We start from the raw sequence: 20,890 nt of genomic DNA, 5'->3' as shown, positions 1-20,890 counted from the left end.
TCGGATATGAAGACTGGATCTTCGACCCTCATCGTAGATAACAAGTGAAACTAAAGATGCTAAAATGAATTTAGTGTAGGACAAGTGAATGTTCTAGACCAGGCAAATCTAGATTCAGGAAAAGTACTTAATTTGTGAAGTAAATTTTTTGGCATAAGGATCCACTACTAGTAAGCTTTTCTGCAAAAACGAGTCTTTGAAATTTGATGAGCTTTACCTTGATTCCCAACAACCAGCATACCCTTGAGAGTCTTTTCTTTAGTCGGGTAAGTCTTGCTGAGTAATTGCGTACTCAGGGTTTTATTCCCTGTTGTTTTTCAGGTTGAAATTTTGTTCTGTTGTGGATGGTGCTAAGTGCCGGTGGGCTCGGCCTTCTTATATAAGTATATCCCATCTTTAGCTTCTTTATTGAGGATTGTCACTTAAGTTAGCATGTATTTTAAAAACTATAAATATTTTATACATTTTAAATTATAATTCTTTTGAATCACTTTCTTTTGTAATCACTCCGATAATTGTATAATGTAAACTTATTGTAACATGTAATCATTTTGCAATAAAGAATTTATTTCCGCTGCAAATGATGGTGTGTGATTTGTGTTTACTTAATCTTGCGATCTTGGCGGTATGTCGTTTATCCGGGGTCCTCGGGGCACTCGGACAGATCCTGTTAAGTTGTTTGGTGCACATGCATAGCTGTCTGAGGTCTTTGAGACAAGGACAGGTGCATGTGGGCCCGATAACTTGGGAGGTTCTGCGACAGCTGGTATCGGAGCAGGATTAAGTATATACGGTCACATACGTATTTTCAAAACAAAAGTTTTGGTTTCGAAAAACCTATTTTCAACTAAACACATTGTTTGGCTTTGAAAAACAATTTTGAAAAACTATAATGCTAGCGACATCCTCTGTTAAGCCCTAAATTAAGGACTACTAGGTGGCTTAGTTCAGAATACTAACCCACAACCTGGGAAGGGTAATGCATACATATATAATGTTGTTTTTAAGGCCATTCATTTTTGAATGGATCGACGCTCAAGGTAAGGTGAGATGTGAGAGCATGACCGAACAAACGTCGGTCTAGGGAAGAGCATAAAAAGCGCTTGATTATATGCATGTTTTACATATGTATATATGAAGACTGCGATGTGGAGTATTTATTTTTCCGGGAATTCAGTACCCCATGGATGTGTATGGGTATACATACATGGGAATACTGAGAAATGTATTGTACTCGCAACGACGCACCTACGCTCAGGTAAGAAGGTGAGTTACCATAATGAGCTGCCCTATGGTTAAAGTGTGGCAGCGGCGCCTATGCGTGGCTCGGCGCTTAATGAGGAGCTGGCCTCCATATAGAAATATATGGAGTATAAACTGTGATAAACTGTCATGTGTGAATTGCATCATTGGGAAATGGGCTGTGATGAAATTTTCTGCAGGTACACTAACTTCGAACTCGTATGTGTAGCCGGCGACTAGCAATATACCGAGAGAGAACGTAGATATGCCACCGATATAGAACGCTATTGCCACATTACGTTGGCGAAATTCGTGAGGACGAATAGGACGAGCATGCATCTTGATTGCCGCATTATGTTTGTTGTTTGCGCACAAAAATGCTTCTCTCACCTTTATTCTAATAATTGGTGATTGTGAACGAACATGCTTTTCTCATCTTTATTCCAATAATAAATAATTGAAAAAAATGTGTGAAGCATTACTGTCCTATAAGCAATTTTTAGTTTTGTTTGTTATGTCCTTTAGACATATGTTTATGTGGTCTGTGGTTCTTCTTAGTTTGACCGCTAGTGTAACTTGTGTTTGTTTTTGTGCTTGTGTGCTGATAGAATGCGGGTAGTTTGTTTGCATGAACCCAAAGCTAGGCCATGTCCTCACCTAGGAGCCATGACCCAAATCGATGTTAATTCCCCGAAATTTGTCCCCAGTTTCCAAAAGTGGACGAGTCTGAATTTCCATCGTTACTTTAGGACCAAGCTTATCTAAATAGGTGTTTAGGTAATCTTCTCACAGAAAATAAATGCACCTGAGCTTAAGACAAGGATCACGAGTACGTGTTTTCATCGTTTAATATGTGACTCTTCAGTGGTCATGTTGTCCTCCTAAGCTTCGACTTGTTCGGTCGGTGCAAACTGGTATCCCTATTCCAGTTTGCCTCTGCTTGAGGATCACATTGTCGGTTTCTCAATCTAACCTAGGAAAGGAATGCCCAGTCGTTTTCTCGAATTTAATGCCAATGGTTTCCTCATAGCTCTCGAAGGCATATCAATTTAATCTTCCGATCGTTTTCCTGCGTATCTAATCAGACGCTCATCCTTGACCTTGAAATTGTTGCGATGGGCATAGAAATATGCTTGGGGCTGAAATACCAGTCTCCCATCGTACTCATTCATCAACAAGTTTAGATTATGGCCATGTCTTGTTCGTTTCATCGATCCATGATCTATTTGGCGCTCTACTTGTAACCATTCTTACAGGTGGAGTCTATTTTGTATATTGTCGTCCTGACTCAGTCCATTTGTCTTGTGAGATTTCTTATTGGTTACGTCTGGTAATGGCGTTATGACTAAAACTGACGGTGCCGCGACGAAACCGAGGGCCTTCTGTGTGTGCGCACACATGGTTGCGCTACTTGGCACGCGCTGGTATCACGGTTAGTAGTTGTAATCCATTATGAGACTATATCAATGTGTTATCTTGGCACAATCTAGTTTTAACATGTGAGATCCATTATTGGTACTGTTCGATAATGGTGACACGATTAAGGACTCATGGTGCCGCAGCGAAATTGAGAGCCTCCTATGAATGCGCACATAGGATTGTGCTACTCGTCGGATGCTGGTATCAAGGTCTCTGGTCATGATCCATTGTGGAACTACACTGATGTGTGATCTTCCGTGGACTCCTCCCTTGAAACAATTTCTATGTTGTTTGTCAAATGATCAAGCAACATCTATCATCTCTGTTGGATAAAAAGAGCATACCAACTTTCATGTGTGGTCTCTTTCCTTTTGATCTTGGTAGTGACTACTCATACAAGTTCCCTTTACGTCCTTTGTGTAAAGGTGAAGCCTTGGAGCTTTTTAGTGTTGGAAAACAACTGATTAGCTCTCAAAATGGAGATCTGCTTCCCCTGCCACTGAAATGCAGGAGTTTGTTCATTCGCTCTTTTATTCAATCCTTGTATTCCCTAACCAAGTCGGTTCATCTTGTATAGAAGAAACGGATAAACAACCGACCAAATGGATTCCTGTCCAAATGCATGATCAACTGTTAATAAGAGTGAACTCTCAACCCTTGGCTTACCGGTGGTACTGAGAGGACCTGCTCAATATCAAAAGTAGTTCAACAAGTTGGTTTTACTAACTTGTAACTGCCCTATGAACAAAGGTTGAGTTTAGAGATCGTTTTGTCGAGTTGGCTAAACTCACTTTGGTTCAACCCATCCTAAGAAAGTTCTTACAAAGATCAAGTTAAAATCGACTGATAGTCACCTAATTATCGCTCTAGTCGTGCCTTGATCGACTCACGTGTGCTTTTCCAGCATATGTGATCAGGTCGAGTCATGCTTAGTGCTCAAAAAAGTGGATTGATTGTGAAGCCAACAATTGTTGATAATCTTCACTGATGTTTCCTTGAGTCTCCATTAGCATCATTGGACTTGGATTTTCTGGCTAACACGAGTTAACTGTGATGTTATTCGACATTCACACCCGTCTCGTGTGCTATGAACTTACCGTGACCACTTGTTGGTAAACCTCTTTCTGTGTGATTTACCCAAGAGGTTTCATCTGGTTCTGTTTGGGTAAAGTCGTATATCTACCGCTCGCCCACCAAACTCAGATAGTACAGTGTTATCAGGAAAAACAAACTGCACACATGGAACCTTAGGTGTTCTTCTGTCAATCATCGTCTCTATTGTTGGCATCTCTAATTAGCATAAAGATGATACATGCTACACTCACTTGAGATCTTGAGATAATCGTCTTTGCTTGGAATTAGCTTATGCTATCACTATTATGGATAGGGTTATACGCCTCTCTACTCTTAGAAGTCTTTCGTTCTGAATCTCGGGACGAGATTCTTTTAAGGGGGGAAGGCTGTAACACCCCAGGTGTTTGTCGTCTTCTCGACCACGAGTGCGGACGTTAACACGTGATAGCGGTGAATGTAAATGTCACTAAATTTTTAATCATCTTTGTCTATCACGATTTTGATATCGTGTTTGTCTCCATATGTTTAAATTGTCCTAATTTAGTTTGCAAAAATTCAGACTTAAGTAATCTTCCGAAACATCAGATCCAATATCGTTTGGGTTGAGCCATCGACGTCTTGCCCAAACTCTAACCTTTGAAATCAGATCTGGTTCTGTAGAATCCATTTTTTTTAATTCCCTCGCGCCTGTGTCGTGCGCGTCCCTCTGCGGCCTGGCATTGTGACGTGTGGCGAGCGTTAACCGGTGTCTGGACAGCGCACAGCCTCTCGCCCACGTAAACGATGCGTGTCGTCGCTTTTGAAAGGATCACAAGTTCGATGTCATATCGATCTCGCGTATTTATTTTGCGAAATGTCGAGTGTTGTGTCTGTTTAAAAATTTATGGATAAGGGGAACATTAATTTGGAATCTCGACCCACTCTTGTGAATTTTGACCCGAGTAAATTTTATTAGAAGCTCGGCGACAAGGGCGTTGATGCGAGATTTAATTGGACCACGATAATTAAAACCGAACTGAGTATTCGTAATTAATCGGTTCCACTGTCTACAACTGTGGAAATTTGTCTGATCCTAAAAATACCTACCAGTGTTAGCGTAGTCTAAAAACATTAAAATTGATATTGTTTTGATGGGTCTGTTTGCATCTCGCTCGGATTCAAATCCCAGATTTTTACTTATTTGGGGTATTCTATTGGTTAAAGATTGGAGAAGGAAAATCTGAATTTTCTTACCTCTAAGTGTCCATCTCCAACTAATCCTCATCCTACGTAAAAAAATGGCTCCCAGAAAGTGTCTCTCGTATGTTCCTTGATTTCCTTGGAAATTTCATCCACCGCCAGCATTACTATTACGTGGCCAAAATCCCTGAAGCGGCATGTCTTACTCCCACACGTCCTTATCTTCCTCTAGACTTATCCCCATCGTTTCTAGCTTCTAGTTTATCCGTTGTCGGCATTATCTTTTCAAGAGCTGGACGCACGTCTCCATGTTGCCTGTCGGCCTTATCTCCATCCCTCATCACCTCTGCGAGCACAAGTTTTAGCGCCTGCCCTCAGTCCAGCTCGCCAGCAGCTCTCTGCCCTCCTCCCTCAAGCCCTAGCCGAGTTTTTCCATGGTGCCCTGGATGCCAGCCCCTTTACTCGCTGCCCCTGCATTCCTGCTCGCCCTGCCCCCAGCCATGGACGCCGTCGGGCCACCCGTTCCTATCTCCCCTCACCCTCATCCTCTGGCTGCTGCCCCTTCCTATTCCTGGTGGTTGAGTCTTCTTCCATGGACGCCAATAGCAGCAGCCCACTCCTTCTTTTGTTCTCCATGGATGAAAGCCCAAGCATCTGCCCCTCCCCTAGGTTTTTTACAATCGCAGCAGCACGTCGAACCTTTGCAACCCCGGTGAGACCAGCTGCTTGCGCTATGTTTATTCCCCACCAATTCCTATATTTGATTATTTACTGTATATGTTTGTGTGTTTGTGGTGGAGGTAAATCCTAGGAAATTTAGATGAGAAGAAAGCTATAGCGAGGCGCTTGCCAAGTGCTTGGTGAATCGCCTCAACCGGATGTGGTTGTCGATCTCGCGGAGTCGAGTCGAGTTTAGTCATGGTAAGTCGATCCATTGTTTTCATTAGTCGGATGAATGATTAGTTTGTGTGGATGTATAAGGCTTGTGCTATTAAATTGATTTGTGTATGTGAATGAAATTATTTTCATGAGTATGTATTAGTATCAACATATGTTGGAGATAGTTCTATGTTTTAGTGGTCATGTTACTTGATATTTATTAACCGAATTCCGGTTGAATGGATGTATATGCATAGTGTCATTATAGTAGTTCTTCATTTGCAATATGAACTTTAGGTTGAAGATACAAACTCATACGAAGTGATTGTGTGTATGGTTATAAAGTATACCAATCTATCTATGTGATTAAGTAGGTGGTTTTTAAGTCTACTTTAAGATAAGGTGTTAGTAGTATTTGAAGTACTAAGCACATGACACTTGTAGAAGCCAAATAGGAGCTAAATTGAATATATTGCTGTTTAGAGCTATAGGTACAGTTTTAATTGCGCAACTAATTTGACAAAGTAAACCATGTTTTCTGTAGACATGTTATATAGGAAAGTTGTAGCTCACTTCTTTATCTTGCTTGTGTAAAAATTTCATGACCATAGGCTTAGCAGTTTAGAAGTTATGATTTTCCCAAGTCCAGTTTCTGAATCTGTCCAAATTCTGTACATGTTTCGAAAATTGGACTGTTTGGCTAAGCTAAACTGAAAATCAGCCCTTAGTAATTATAAAGGAATTGTAGTACTTTTCTTAAGCTTTCCAACAAATTTTGGATCACCCTTTTTGGTGATCTATAAATTAAGTTACAGCTGTTTGAGTTAGGATCTCTGAATCTGTCCCAATTTGGACAGCAGAGCCTTTCTCAGGTTTTCTGACCTTGATATATATTGAATTAACCTGGGATGTTTATAAATGAATTATAGACAATTCTACTAGCTTTCTAAAAAGTCTAGGATCATCTGATTTGGATGCCTGAAACTCCAGTTATGGATTTTTGAAGTAAGTAGTCGAATTCTGTCCAAATCTGGACAGAAATGGTGTTTAGTACTGTTTGACATTTCTAAATGTCGAATCTCATTGTGATGATAATACCAAAATTGTAGAGGACTTTATAAGCTTTCCAAAAAGTCCTAGGTTACTATTTTTGGATGGATATTTTGTGAGTTATGAGGTAAACGAATAGCTGCTGTTTTGCTGTCCAAAATCAGTAAGTATTATAATGATTACTTGGAGTTTCTTTTGTGTGGATACTAGATGTGCATGAGGAGTTTAGGTTGAAATGCCAATTATGTGTAGAGTGCTAAGTTAGTATTTTGAATATTTTGCAGGGAAGTGGTGTCGAGGTTACTGTGATGATTTAGTTGTTTGAGTGAATATGTATGTGATGGATGCTTTGCCTACTAACTCACAATTGTGATGTCTTAGCTATTGTATGATTCAAGTCATTTGGACATGGTGGTTTAGAAAGTCAATAGATTGCTTCTATCCATATTTTATTCTAGGTGTCTGTTAGTGACAAACCTAAGGTTATTAGTTTTTCGATGAATGCTTAATCCTAGGAGAATATAGAACCCAAGTAAAACATGTTACTAGATGTTTGGTTTTGGTCCATTTGACTTAAAGGTCATGTTTGTGTAAAGTCAAAAGCATCTAAGTAAAGTTGAAATGTCTTGCTTTAAGTGCTTAATCTACTTCGAGTAGCATTATCTAGCTCGTGCTATTCATACTCGTGCTCATTCATGTGCATCTTGCATATCACATAGGTACGTTCATTGATCACGTAATGTGGAGGACAACAACTGGAATAATCTCAAGATGGGACTGATGAATGAACCCAAAGCTAAATGATCTGATCGTGCTGGAATGGGAGGTGCTCGCCAAGCGAGTATCATCTAACAACACTGACTTAGTGTTTATCCCAGGCAAGCCCCGGTGCATTTGCCACCCTCTTGTTGTTATAAAACTTTTATCACTTATATGTTGCATTAGGTGATAGGAGTTATGTGAATAAACAGTTGATGCATTACCATTCCTTGGAATTTGATTACTATTCCTTGATTCCTTTTTATAAAAGAGAACTAAAGATGCTTAGTCCTGCTTAGATAATTAAAAAGTCGTTCTTTTTAATAAAGATGATGTGTTACACGGGATATGGGAAATTTTTGTGAAAAAGAAATTGGGATGGTGAATCCATATGGCCATGATGGATTCAACATCCAGAAAAAGTACCTCTGTCAGGTACCAAGGATTGGGAAATGATTTAACTAAAATGAGACCAGACGTTGAGCAGGAAAGGTCGCCCGTCTGTGTCGATTAAGGACCGTTCCGATTGTTGGCCTGCTGATCTAGGACCCTTTAACTGGCCACATGCCTCATCATGGGTAAGCTTAGCCTCGGTCGGACCAATACCAGAACAGCTCGCACGCACTGGGAGTGGAGAGATGGCGAGAGTAGCTTGTACCCTCCGTGGCAAGAGACTGGAAGGTGGGGTGCTGTACTCTCGGAAACATGGCGGGCACCATGGCGAGAGTAACGTGTACCAACCAGGCCAACGGCTGGAAGGTGGGGTGCTGTACTCTCGGAAACATGGCGGGCACCATGGCGAGAGTAACGTGTACCAACCAGGCCAATGGCTGGACGGTGGAGTGCTGTGCTCTCGGGTCGCGTGAACCCGTTCTGGTCTTGAGAAACCCGTGGGCGAGTTGACATATGCAAGGGTTAAGTGCTACATATGTCGTGTGGTTGGAGATCCCCAGCTGGGTATTAATCGATTCGGATCGCCGAACTTCTCGGATATGAAGACTGGATCTTCGACCCTCATCGTAGATAACAAGTGAAACTAAAGATGCTAAAATGAATTTAGTGTAGGACAAGTGAATGTTCTAGACCAGGCAAATCTAGATTCAGGAAAAGTACTTAATTTGTGAAGTAAAATTTTTGGCATAAGGATCCACTACTAGTAAGCTTTTCTGCAAAAACGAGTCTTTGAAATTTGATGAGCTTTACCTTGATTCCCAACAACCAGCATACCCTTGAGAGTCTTTTCTTTAGTCGGGTAAGTCTTGCTGAGTAATTGCGTACTCAGGGTTTTATTCCCTGTTGTTTTTCAGGTTGAAATTTTGTTCTGTTGTGGATGGTGCTAAGTGCCGGTGGGCTCGGCCTTCTTATATAAGTATATCCCATCTTTAGCTTCTTTATTGAGGATTGTCACTTAAGTTAGCATGTATTTTAAAAACTATAAATATTTTATACATTTTAAATTATAATTCTTTTGAATCACTTTCTTTTGTAATCACTCCGATAATTGTATAATGTAAACTTATTGTAACATGTAATCATTTTGCAATAAAGAATTTATTTCCGCTGCAAATGATGGTGTGTGATTTGTGTTTACTTAATCTTGCGATCTTGGCGGTATGTCGTTTATCCGGGGTCCTCGGGGCACTCGGACAGATCCTGTTAAGTTGTTTGGTGCACATGCATAGCTGTCTGAGGTCTTTGAGACAAGGACAGGTGCATGTGGGCCCGATAACTTGGGAGGTTCTGCGACACATCATCCATGACTTGTTGCAACTGCTTTTTAAGCTCAAGTCGAACTGGGTCATTGTCAGCAGAGGTAATGGACTTGTTAGTGGTCATTGAGCGGGACTCAAAAGCCTCCACTAGTCTTCTCATGTACTCTTCCCTCGAATCTTTTTTCTTCTTTGGTTTAGGAGAATCATGACGCATCTTACGCTTCCCAGTAGCATTTGTGCAGGGGTCAGAAGTGTTGTTTTCACCCCCACCTAAAATTTCTTCCAAATGATCACCAGAAGATGAATTAGCATCCTCGACGCCAGGTACCAAGGTTCTTTCATTTGTGCATACAATGGGTCCAAACATAACCTTTAGCTCGTCCTCATTCTCTAGGGGGGCTGTTTTGAACATAATACAACCTGGCATTGCCTGCACCAAATGGTAGTTCCTAGTTTTAGATGTCCAATACTATTGTTAGTCTAGGAAAAAAAGTTCTACTTACTTCATTTTGCTTGGCCCACCACTCATCTGGCGCACTGATTGAACCAGTATGAGGGTCTCGACCAAGACCTGTAGCCCTTTCATTAAGAGTTTTCCACTGTGTGAACATTCGCTTTAAGGCGTCCCACCTATTCTTCATTTGATCCCTGGTGTAAGTGCGACCAGTGCGTTCCTTAAACTTCCTTATGAGGTTAGCATACCCTTCTGTATTTAGAAATTGTTGGGGCCTGTTCCGAGCATTGACTTCTTCTACACAAATTTCTGTGTAAATTTTTGTTGCTCTACTATCCCACTTTGCAATCACTTTGCCAGACTTGTCCATCTAGTGCATAACAAGTATATAGTTTTCAACATACGTAGTAGTGGTCTCGGATTAAGAACAACAAAAAGATGAACACTATACTGGCCATATTAACATCAGGTAAAACCATAAGTACTAACATTCTAATTTGCTTAATTACACAACGACAACCTTAAATAAACTGGTAGTGGACACAAAAGGACAGGGAACACATTTACAGCAGCCCATTAACCAAAAGAGCAAACTTATTCCCTGTTTCCCTAAGATGGTACCTGCGTAGACGCCGAGATGGGAAAGGGGGGGAGGAGTCCACAGGTTGACGACAACAGAGGGAGTTCACGACGGAGTTGCGGCTCCGCGGTCAAAACCCTAGCGCTGTGAAGGGTTACGGAGCCATCAAAAACCACTGCGGCGGCGGACGAGAAAGTAGAGAAGGGCGGCATGGATGAGAGGTAGCTTACCTGCGAAGACGACCCGCGCGGCGGCGGGAGATGCGATGGGAGGAGAGCTGCGGCGGCGATGGGAGTAGCGATGGGGACGAGAGAGCTGAGGGGCCGCGGGGTGCGAACCCTACCCAAATGATGCGGCTTTCTGCGGAAGCGTCCTGAGGGCAGCTTCTGTCTTCGCGTAGTCGGCTGGTTTCTCAGCGAAGCGCGACGGGGAAAAGCGGGAGGAGAAGCGGCGCGTTTGGGAGGAGCTTCAGCTTCTGGCGGCCAGAATCCCGCCAGAAGCGGAACCAAACACGCGCATGGTCATGTCAAATGTGGCAATTGCGTGTAGTCCATGGCCCTTTCCGAATCGACGTAGTAAATGCTACAGTGTTTCACAAATAACAAGGCAGAATGGTCTTGAAAAGAACAGCTCAGATGTGCCACTTGATTTTCTGTTCGACGCGGCCAAGTTGTTCCTTGTGCTTTTGCTGAATATAGTGTGCATCGGTTTCTTCGTAGATGAGAGAACCTCGTTGACCGGTTTTGAAGTCAAGTTTGGAGTGCATAAGATGTTTGCAGGTTTGTTTTTTTTTAAAAAAAAATCTTTCTGAATTGTGCTTGCACTGTTGGCCCACAGGCGCCTATCTATCTAGTTTATGCACATGTGTTTTGCTGGCTCATTATTAGTGATCGTCTGATCATGGAGGACTATAGTTACCGTGTTGGAATTCACTGGTGTTTGGTTGCCCTCCTCTAAAGTTTAGCCCCTGTCATATCGAATGTTTAAATGATAGTTACATATATTAAATATATTTAAATTCGAAAATTAATTTCACATATAAAGGCTAAAAGATGAGACGAATTTATTAAACTTAATTAAGTCCATATTTCATACTCTTAATTGATATTCAAACATTTAATGTGACACGAACTAAAGTTTAGTCAGCGAAATGAGCCGCATGTGTCTCTCTGACTTGCGACGATAATCGATAACAATCGTCGCTTTTGGAATCAAGTTTGTTAAGGCTGTCCGCAATCGTACAACTTAAAAATAAATATTAGGTATATAAACCATATTTTTGTTTTTTATCATAATTTTCCTAATATTTATAGTTTTTCAATTTTTTAAACTTTTAACGAAATTTTTAAAAATACCGTCGGGAAACTGATCCCGCCGTGCACCAGGACCGGAAAAAAATGGGCGGTTTTCGTCGAATCCTGTTCGGGATTTTCAATCCCTGGTACTAGCACAAAAAATCCGAGTTTCACTGGGGGCTAGAAATGATGCAACAAAAAAGCAGGCTTTGCACAGAAACTTTTGGCTGTACTATTCTACAGTATTCTTTATTCTTAAACTTTACTATTTCGCAAACAATATACCGTATAAATCTATTATTTTACCGTATAAATCTATTATTTTATATGATCTATCGTGGGCATCCTAATTTCGAAGAGCGATCCAAGTTCACTGACACATCTTAAATAACGTAACGGGTAATTGCTCGTACCGTGCGGCCAAGTCTGTCTCTCAACAAGTGGGCCTGGGGGCGGGTAGGACCGTAGGAGTAGTGAACTAGCCACGACTGACCGAGTCTAGGTCTTCTAGCAGCGCAATGGTGCACGCGTCCCATTGGATGGCACGGCAGGCCAGACCAGGTCGTATAGTACTGCTGGATTTCCTTCTCTGCGCTGCGGTCATCTCTCTGCAAGTAGACTGGCTAGTGGTGCGTGGTGCCAAACGGAGGCAGGTCATGTTTGGAATTCTTCTCTATAAATTTTAAATCTCTAAAATAATTTAAAGTATGTTAGAGTTAGAGCACTGACGTTGGGACATAAAACAAAATAATCCGAAACATCACATTCACAGCAGGATGAAGACCAAGACGATAAAGTGTGGAGCCCGAACATGTGCGGCCGCCAGCGCCACGGGTGTGGTGGTGTTGGTGTTGCGCGCGAACGAACTGGCCGTTTCGGCGCGGAATCATGCAACGAGCACGACACAGCACGAGGCAACCCCAACCGAGGCGAATGGATCGGGGGGCAAAATCGCCCCTCGCTTTTCCCCCCCGAAATACGCAGCCAAAAACGTGCTGTTCCGGGCACTTAATTTGAAATCCTGTCCCCGACAACGACCAGCACGAGTAGTCTGGGCCTTGGCCGGCGTGCGTACCGCTGGGATGCCTGGACGTTTGCCGGATCGAGATTGTGCGTGCTTTTTTTTACACGGGAACTCTTCTTATCCAAATTCGTGCATTTTTTGATACATTAAAACTATAGAAATCGTTGTGCTAGGTACATGTAGTGCTGGTATGATTGGTGTGCCGCCAAGCTCAATAATGCGGCTCAGTCCTCCCCGCATAGTGTTGAAGTGTCCCAGCTATTTTAGAGCAAGGCCTGTTACTAACTGCCTAGTGCCTACATAAATCTTTGCAGCTCAGACACGACACAAAAGGCAGTCTTGACAGATTCCTCTTTTAGAAAATGCAAAGCTAAGACGCAACCCCAAAAGAGCGTGAGCGGCCTTGTATTGACCGACTTTCTGAAAGACTTGTTCAATGGAGCCTTTCTTGATCTAGCTAAATAACGGGTTTGAACTGTGCCATTAATTTTCTCGTACATGACCGGTAATTTAAATGTTCAGCAGAGTTTTTCTTCCAAGATATGTGGTTCAAAATGTTGCTGTGAAGAGAATAATAAGCCTTTCTTTTCCAGCAGGCAGGGTTCAGCGAGATGCTCCTATGCCCTCCCTGATTATTACACCTCATCCGAGAGGGGATCCTCCTCACCACCATCATCTCAGCTCCAAACGGACAAAATCCAACCTGCACAACAGGCTGACGAGCGTGAGCTGGAGCCTGATGCCCAAACGGCCAAACCCTAAACTCGCCCACAGTCACACCAACCTCTCCTAACCGAAACAGCCAAGCGAATACATAAACAAAAGTGCCAAAGGAGGGAAGAGATTTAAAATAGGTCTCAACCTTTTTTTTTCTCCTTTGCTTCATCATCAAATAGGTATTTTGGAATTTCACAATCTATTTTTATAGCAATATCTGATTAAACTAAAGGAATGGGCCTAACACGACACGGTCATACTCATTTGCTTAGGCCTCATCGTCGCCCCTTCCATTCCATTCATATACTCAGCTGGCAGAGAGTGGATGCCCCCAGCACGAGGACAGACAAAGACCAGCTCTCCGCCTCACACCTCTGCCTGACTGACTGCCTCCCTCTTCGGCCAGCCAGTCACTGCCACGCCCACGCGCAATCAGAAGCAGGCCACCACCCCACCCTCCCAAACGGCTATAATTACGCGGTTGCCGGAATCCTCTTGTCCCGCATCGCATACCAGCAATTCCCTCCCCCCGCTCCGGCCCCTCGCACCGTTTCCCTTTCCCCGCCGCTCCTCCGAAGCCACCACCGTGCCCCGCCCCGCGAGGGCACGAAAGAGGAGGAACGCGGCCACCGCCGGCGAGGGTTCGGGCTCCGCTCCCGACGGTTTGCAACCCGGGAGGGAGCCGACCGTGCGCGCGCATTGGGCCCGCGCGGGGGAAGCGGCAGGCGCGTGCCGTTTTTATTTAGCCCGCTCCGCTCCGCGCCCGGCGGCTGCGGGGTGTGGTGCTCCTGCTGATTTTCTTCTCGGCGCCATGGAGGCCGGCTACTGCAACCGCAAGAAGACCGACGGCATCTGCGACGGCGTCTGCGACAGCGAGGTGAGGCCGCCTGGCGGTGGTGCCTGTATCTTCCCCTTCCACGCACGCTGCTTAAACGCGTTTTTTTTTCGCTCCACGCGGAGCCGCTTGCTTGCTTGCGGCTTTGCCTGCCTCGACCTTCTGATCGCTCCAATTGTCTCGTCCTGCTATTTTGCGAATCGCGGCAAGGTTCCTGTTGTACTCCGCGAGATTTCCTCGGCCTCGCACTGCGTATGCTCGCTCAATCGCTCCCGCGGTAGGCATCTCTCATCTGCCGCGGGTAGCTAGCTGGGGATTATAGGGCGCCTGGATGCTTCCGGTTGCGCCAGAATCTCTCCACCTGGATGAGTCGGGTCATCCGGCCAGCCTAGTCCCGGAATCTGTCTTTCCTTTCCCCGGAAAACTTTCCAGTTTTTTTTTTGAACAATTCCCGATTGGTTCCCGTGCCGTGAGGGTTCCTGTTCATGCCGGAAAAAGTAATTTTACAGGCTGTTTCCTTCCTTTATTAAATAATAGTACTAATATGCGGATAAAATAAATTGGCTGATTGCTTTCCTGCTGTTGGTGGATCCGCACCAGCCTATCACTGATAGAGATATTAATTTTTTAAAAAGAGAAAATGCGCATATTCCACCGGAGCACCGGTTACTTTTTTTTTAAATCTACTACTAGTCCACATGCATAGCATAGCAGTTCGCACAGCTGCACACTCTCGGGGCGGCGGGTACAGTATTTTAGAAGACCTTGGAGTTTGTGATGGCTGTGATGTTCCCTATGTTCAGCCGTTGGCTTTTGGCATGGTGCTATGTCAAGTAGAGTGTCAGGGCCATGTATACTTTTTTATTTGTCAATGTCATTGGGTTGTAGTAGCTTTCCAATGCCTCCTCTAGTTCAATTTTAGATGCCTTGATCTAATGTATATTGGTGGATTTCTTACATGCTCCCAGCTGATACTAGTTACTACTTGCAGCTTGGTTCAAAGTCAGTCCTGAGCATGTCGAGGCTGAAGTGCGCGCTGCGGACATTCGATCTGAGGGTTCTCTTGATTCTGCTGATCGGTGTGCCAATCCTGCTCTTCGCGATATACGTGCACGGCCAGAAGGTGACCTACTTCCTCCGGCCGATATGGGAGAAGCCCCCAAAGCCCTTCAAAGTACTCCCCCACTACTACCACGAGAACGTCTCGATGGCCAACCTCTGCAAGCTGCACGGATGGAGAGTCAGGGAGACCCCGCGCCGCGTCTTCGACGCCGTGCTCTTCAGCAACGAGCTCGACATCCTTGACATCCGCTGGCACGAGCTGAGCCCCTACGTGTCGGAGTTCGTGCTGCTGGAGTCCAACTCGACCTTCACCGGCATAAGGAAGGACCTCCACTTCAGGGAGAACCGGCAGCGGTTCGGCTTCGCCGAGTCGCGGCTGACCTACGGCACCATAGGCGGGAGGTTCGTGAAGGGAGAGAACCCGTTCGTGGAGGAGTCGTACCAGAGGGTCGCCCTCGACCAGCTGATCAAGATCGCGGGCATCGCGGACGACGACCTGCTGATCATGTCGGACGTGGACGAGATCCCGAGCGGGCACACCGTGAACCTCCTGAGATGGTGCGACGACGTCCCCGAGGTACTCCACCTCCAGCTCCGGAACTACCTCTACTCGTTCGAGTTCCTGCTCGACGACAGGAGCTGGCGGGCCTCGGTGCACAGGTACAGGGCCGGGAGGACGAGGTACGCGCACTTCCGGCAGACGGACGACCTCCTGGCCGATTCCGGGTGGCACTGCAGCTTCTGCTTCCGCCGCATAGACGACTTCGTCTTCAAGATGAAGGCCTACAGCCACGTGGACCGGATCAGGTTCGGGTACTTCCTGAACCCGAGGAGGATCCAGCACGTGATCTGCGAGGGGGCCGATCTCTTCGACATGCTCCCCGAGGAGTACACGTTCCAGGAGATCATCGCCAAGCTGGGGCCTATCCCGAGCACGTTCTCCGCTGTCCATCTCCCCGCCTATCTGCTGGAGCACAACGAGCGGTACAGGTACCTTCTCCCGGGCAACTGCGTTAGAGAGAGTGGCTAGTAGCTAAGGCTGTAAGGCAGCTAGCTGTGTTGCTGTCTGCATCGCCATGGCCTGAGGCGCACCGACGTCGCTCGCGGATGCATGCATGCGTGGAGGAGCGCCCTGCCGTTGCCGGGGTTGTTGTATCTGGATATACGACTGGCTGGGCTGACTTATATATTTAGATGATGAATGAATGGTCGCTTGACCGCTGCTGGTTCAGTTCGTATGAGATTTTGTACCATGGAAGGCCTTCACAGCAGCATAGCATGCTTGGTCGCTGCTTCCTTGTTGTTTTGCAGGCCTGGGTTTTTATTCATTGCTTCCATGATTGATGTATGTATGAATGAACTCAAACTATTTGTAGGTGTCATACCGAGCGACATTCATACTCTGCTCTCGCGTTGTGATGTACATTGCCATTCACTTACCCTAGTTACCTGAGTCATACGGTACATGCTTTAATTCCAGTTTCTAATTGCTGACAGCGGCTCTTTATATTCCAATTTCTCTGGGACGTCACCTGCTTGCCTTTTATTTTAAAAACGCCCAGACGTCTCGCAATTCAAGCTTTGGCCCCACACAAAGGCATGCGAAAAAAAAATTGACGGGCTTGTTATGGCCGTTTCTGGTTGGTACGATTTGCTTGGTGTCAATCCTCTCTAGGATGGTGGTTTGGTAGGTTGAAGTTGGGTAATCTATCTACCTGATTCCATCTTGCGACTGGAGTGGTTTGTGCATTTGCGAAGGGGTCGTTTGTTTGGTTGTGCTGAGCAACCCGTGCCGTGAGAGGCATGTGTGTGCCTGATCTGGATGGAGCTGTGATGAGCTGGTGGGAACAGGCTGTTGTTGTCGGGCGTCCACTTCAGCCAGATTGACAAACATGCTGCGGATTGGCTGGTCGTATGGCTTGTAGCAAAATAGCTGCCAGATTTGGCTGGCACCTGTTGGAGTGAGTCTCAAGGACCCCTTCTGGCTTCCCGTGGTGCCGGCCCTACGCGACTCGCTGCTGCGGTGCTGCCTCGCTGTGCCCTGCCCTGTGCCTGCACGTACTGCACGTTCCTCAACGGTGGTCGAGCTCAGGAGATTAGGGATGACAACGGGTTTAAAAATCATGGATAGGGCTAGTGTGGAAACTCAAATTCTCTTTAGGATTAAAGAGGATAGGAGAGAAAATTAATTTATTTTCACTTTAATCATCTCCAATCCCGAAGGGGATTTAAGGTTACCAAAGTAGCTCATAGAGTGTTTACAAACCTGTACCAGAGTGTTTAATATTAAACTCGCACCCATATCCAGACGAAATTCTAAGTGCATATCATTACTTCTTGTTAAAAGACGCTCGAGTTTGGAGCCTTCTCCGCATTTTGGGGCTACGACGCCTCTCGTGTGCTAACACATGCTGACCGGCGGACGCGAAAATTTATCCAAATCAGTTTACGAGCCCTCCCTGTGTCTCTCAACTCTCCTTCTCTGCCTCTCTCCCTCTCCAGCCTAGCCTCCTTCCCTACCGTCTCCTGCCGCCGCGCCCCTCCAATAGCGTTGTCCCTTGCCCTCGCGCACCCCGTGCTCCTCGTCGTCTTCACCAGCCCAGGAGGCAGGAAGCTACCCATAGCCAGCCTCGTCTTCTCGGCTAAATCCTTCTTCGGCGCGCCGCTGGCCGCCACTACGGCCTCCGTCGCTTTGTTTCTCCTGCGCCAGTGGCTGTCTCCAGCTCTTTCGAGGTCGTCACTGCGGGGAAGAAGGGGCCTTTCCGACCAAATCCTTCTTTGGCGCGCTCAAGTTGCTCGACCGAATGTCTAGCCTAGCCTTGGACGGCTGCTCGGACACATCCGCTACGACTTCGACTTTGGCACTGGAGCACCAGACTAGTGCCATCCTCGTCGAGATCGACAAGCGCTTCAACGCGATCGACTCCAAGTGGGCGTACTACCCCTGCGACCTCGTCGTCGTTCAGTACCTCGCCGACACGCTCGTCGACGCCAATGCGTTTGACCGACACGTCCACAACCTCTCCTGTTTCTCTGCGATCGGTCCCGACGAGGCCGAGTCTGTGTACCAGATCCTGGGCATCCTCCTGCAGCACAACCTCGCCAATCAAAAGCGCTTCGACCAGATCAATGGAGTCGACGCCCCGCTCCAGGTGGTTGATGTGTACACATCTAGGGACCCAAAGACCCCCGATGAGGAGGAGAAGCTCGAGAACATCTTCCACTGTCTCTGCGTCGACATGCTCGTCAGCATCATCTGCTCAACAGGCTACACCATCACTCCCCTTCCTCCGCGGTGGACTGGGCATGATGGATAATGTCTTACCTGCTAATTCTACTTTCCTATCTACCAACATATCACTCAGCAGCATGGAGTGTCTGAGAGAGTTTATGCTTCACCGTAAGCTCGGCACCACCAGATTCATTATTTGTGACGAAAGTGTAGTGAACCTGTGGTCGTCGCTAGTGGAGCGAGTTGTTCAGCAACAAACATGGCTACAACTTGAGTTGACAAGTAGTGGTGCTCGAGGTCCTCCAATCTCATGCCACCTCGACGATTCTTCAGGGGCACCCGTACCAGCAGAAAGAAGCCTTTGTGCACTATTCAGTTCTACATATGTTCAGATGTCTCTATTGCTTGCATTTTTGCATTGGATGGCTTGCAATTTATTTCAGTCTCAACCCTACAATCTTAACAGTATGAGAGAGAGCATGTTCATGGAGAGCAACCAGGGCCATCATTGCAACTAACGCGACAGAAGTGTGGTGACACTATCCATTGCTTATTCAGTCGGGAAGTACATGAACAACTTTGGATTTATTCACCACTGCCAGTGATTACTTTGCAAACATATCAGAGGGCACGATTTTGGCACCCATTATATATTCTTGAGTTTGGGTTCTACTTTGCCGCACCGAAATCATACTGATATTGGTCATCTCTTGTGTGCCTTGCGCAAGTGGAGCAGTTGTCTGAGAGCATTTTTCTTCTTATGGCGAGTTTATTAGCTCATGGACTTTTCAACCAACTTAGTCTGACTTAGCTCGACAAGATAGCAATCATTGCTCGCCCGCGCAATGGCATTGTCGTCGCTCCCCTCCTCCTGCTCCCCGCTGCCGCAACGGGGCTCCTGATGAACTTGCTTACTTTTTCCCTAGTATGCTGGCATGGGAGCCTCTGGTTATGGGCCAAAATCAGAGCAAATTATAATATTCCAAAAGAGGTAAATCCTTCTGTTAATACTCATTTGTATCGAAGATTTCAAGTCTTTGCATGAGAACACTTGAGGATGAACATGAATTTATTTCTGTTTGCTACTATGATTTTCGCCCTTTTCATTCATGTCATGGCTTGCTAGGACCTACTATAATTTCTACCAAACCATTACCACAAAGTTGGCTGGTGAAATTGTTTTTCCATGCTGGACAGGTAGTATGGAAACCCTTTATTTTTCCTTTTCCACTAATAAAAATCTTGAACCAAACCACCCATTGTGAGTGTTACTTTCCTATTCTATTTGTTGCGAATTCTCTTCATTCTAATTGAATCAAAGCTACATTTGGATTTACCATAATTGTTGAGTTTCATGGAATTGACGTGTGATTTAGCTGTACGAATTTTTGAAGTTGTTGGGCTCTAGGTTTCGAGTGACTTTTGGATTTTTTTTCCCGCTTATCAGGGGTTCACATGGAAGATCTATGCCTTTTGAGTGGTTTGATTTGTCCACGGTTGTCAGAAATTGATAAATCGATTATGTTTCAGATTATGGGCAAAATTAAAAATAAGAAGGTGAAGCCCCATGCTTGTATACCTATGGTTGACATTTTTTCCATGATCTTATCCCGTGCAGGTCATGAAAACTTGCATAACTCCATTGACGAAGCTATCATGTTGAAGGTATTGATCAAGATCATATCAGTAAGTACTATGGAGTGTTTGTACCAACCTAATATTATTGTGCTGTGATTTCAGAGAAATCAGAACAAGTTATGTTATACTTAAATAGGATATGTACCACTTCCACGCGCACCTGTGGTGGGAGATCGAGATCCAGTGTGGCCGCAACCACCCCAACGTTCCACGACGAAGAACAAGTCGTCCTCATCCTCGAGCACGCGGCCCTTGGCGAGATCATTAAGATCCTTCACGCCGCTGGCTGCTCAGTAAGGTTTTGTGTTTTCGATTTTTTTGGACTTGTTATGTATTTCCCTGCACATACATTTAGAAAAACATTATATAAGTACTGCAATCTACAAACCATACCCCTCCATGCGAGAATCATATTCTTACACTGGGAATTTCTTCTATTAATTTAATCTGATATTTACATGGGCAAAATATCACTTTCCAGTATGGGCTTGTAGTAAACCTGACTCAGGGTGTAAATAAAGTCTTGAATAAGGACTATTTTGAAGTTCAATGGCCAAATTGACATGGCTTTATGGCCTCCATAGCTCGTTTACCCCTCCTAGGAATTAGGATAAGACATGTAATGCCTACATTATTGTCGGGGATCATAATTAGGGGTACCCTCAAGGCTCATAATTCTCAGCTGGTAACCCCCATCAGCACAAAGCTGCAAAGGCCTGATGGGTGCGATTAAGTCAGG

The 20,890-nt window shown here is 45.2% G+C and overlaps 2 protein-coding genes and 2 long non-coding RNA genes across 5 annotated transcripts; 3 read left to right on the top strand and 1 right to left on the bottom strand.

Moving 5' to 3' along the window:
• Positions 1 to 2,667: 2,667 nt before the first annotated feature.
• LOC103627375 (uncharacterized) lies at positions 2,668 to 7,685 on the top strand. Its single transcript, XR_002262476.3, has 2 exons — positions 2,668 to 5,835; positions 7,563 to 7,685. It is a non-coding gene; the product is annotated as an uncharacterized lncRNA (long non-coding RNA).
• Positions 7,686 to 8,681: 996 nt separating this feature from the next.
• LOC111589327 (L10-interacting MYB domain-containing protein-like) lies at positions 8,682 to 11,599 on the bottom strand. Its single transcript, XM_023300162.1, has 3 exons — positions 9,818 to 11,599; positions 9,277 to 9,744; positions 8,682 to 8,696 (listed from the first exon to the last, which is right to left on the bottom strand). The coding sequence occupies exons 1-3, from the start codon at positions 10,136 to 10,138 to the stop codon at positions 8,682 to 8,684; spliced, it is 804 nt and encodes a 267-aa protein (XP_023155930.1). The 5' UTR covers positions 10,139 to 11,599.
• A 2,132-nt stretch (positions 11,600 to 13,731) lies between these two features.
• LOC100194350 (beta-14-N-acetylglucosaminyltransferase family protein) lies at positions 13,732 to 16,703 on the top strand. 2 transcript variants are annotated; one of them, NM_001139385.1, is made up of 2 exons: positions 13,732 to 14,261; positions 15,211 to 16,703. In NM_001139385.1, exons 1-2 carry the CDS (start codon positions 14,196 to 14,198, stop codon positions 16,309 to 16,311), a joined length of 1,167 nt encoding a protein of 388 aa, NP_001132857.1. In that variant the 5' UTR covers positions 13,732 to 14,195; the 3' UTR covers positions 16,312 to 16,703. The 2 variants fall into 2 exon arrangements, with proteins under 2 accessions (NP_001132857.1, XP_020408684.1); XM_020553095.3 differs by lacking the exon at positions 13,732 to 14,261 and adding an exon at positions 14,269 to 15,070 and having other exon boundaries at positions 15,211 to 16,684.
• Positions 16,704 to 17,779: 1,076 nt separating this feature from the next.
• Positions 17,780 to 20,648, top strand: LOC109939577 (uncharacterized). Its single transcript, XR_002262065.2, has 3 exons — positions 17,780 to 19,504; positions 20,132 to 20,199; positions 20,288 to 20,648. It is a non-coding gene; the product is annotated as an uncharacterized lncRNA (long non-coding RNA).
• The last annotated feature ends 242 nt before the right edge of the window (positions 20,649 to 20,890 follow it).

This window comes from Zea mays, chromosome 5 (assembly GCF_902167145.1).
Source record: "Zea mays cultivar B73 chromosome 5, Zm-B73-REFERENCE-NAM-5.0, whole genome shotgun sequence".
NCBI classification, from domain to species: Eukaryota; Viridiplantae; Streptophyta; class Magnoliopsida; order Poales; family Poaceae; genus Zea; species Zea mays.
Note: the sequence above shows the minus strand (reverse complement) of the source record. Positions and strands in the feature narration are given on the sequence as shown.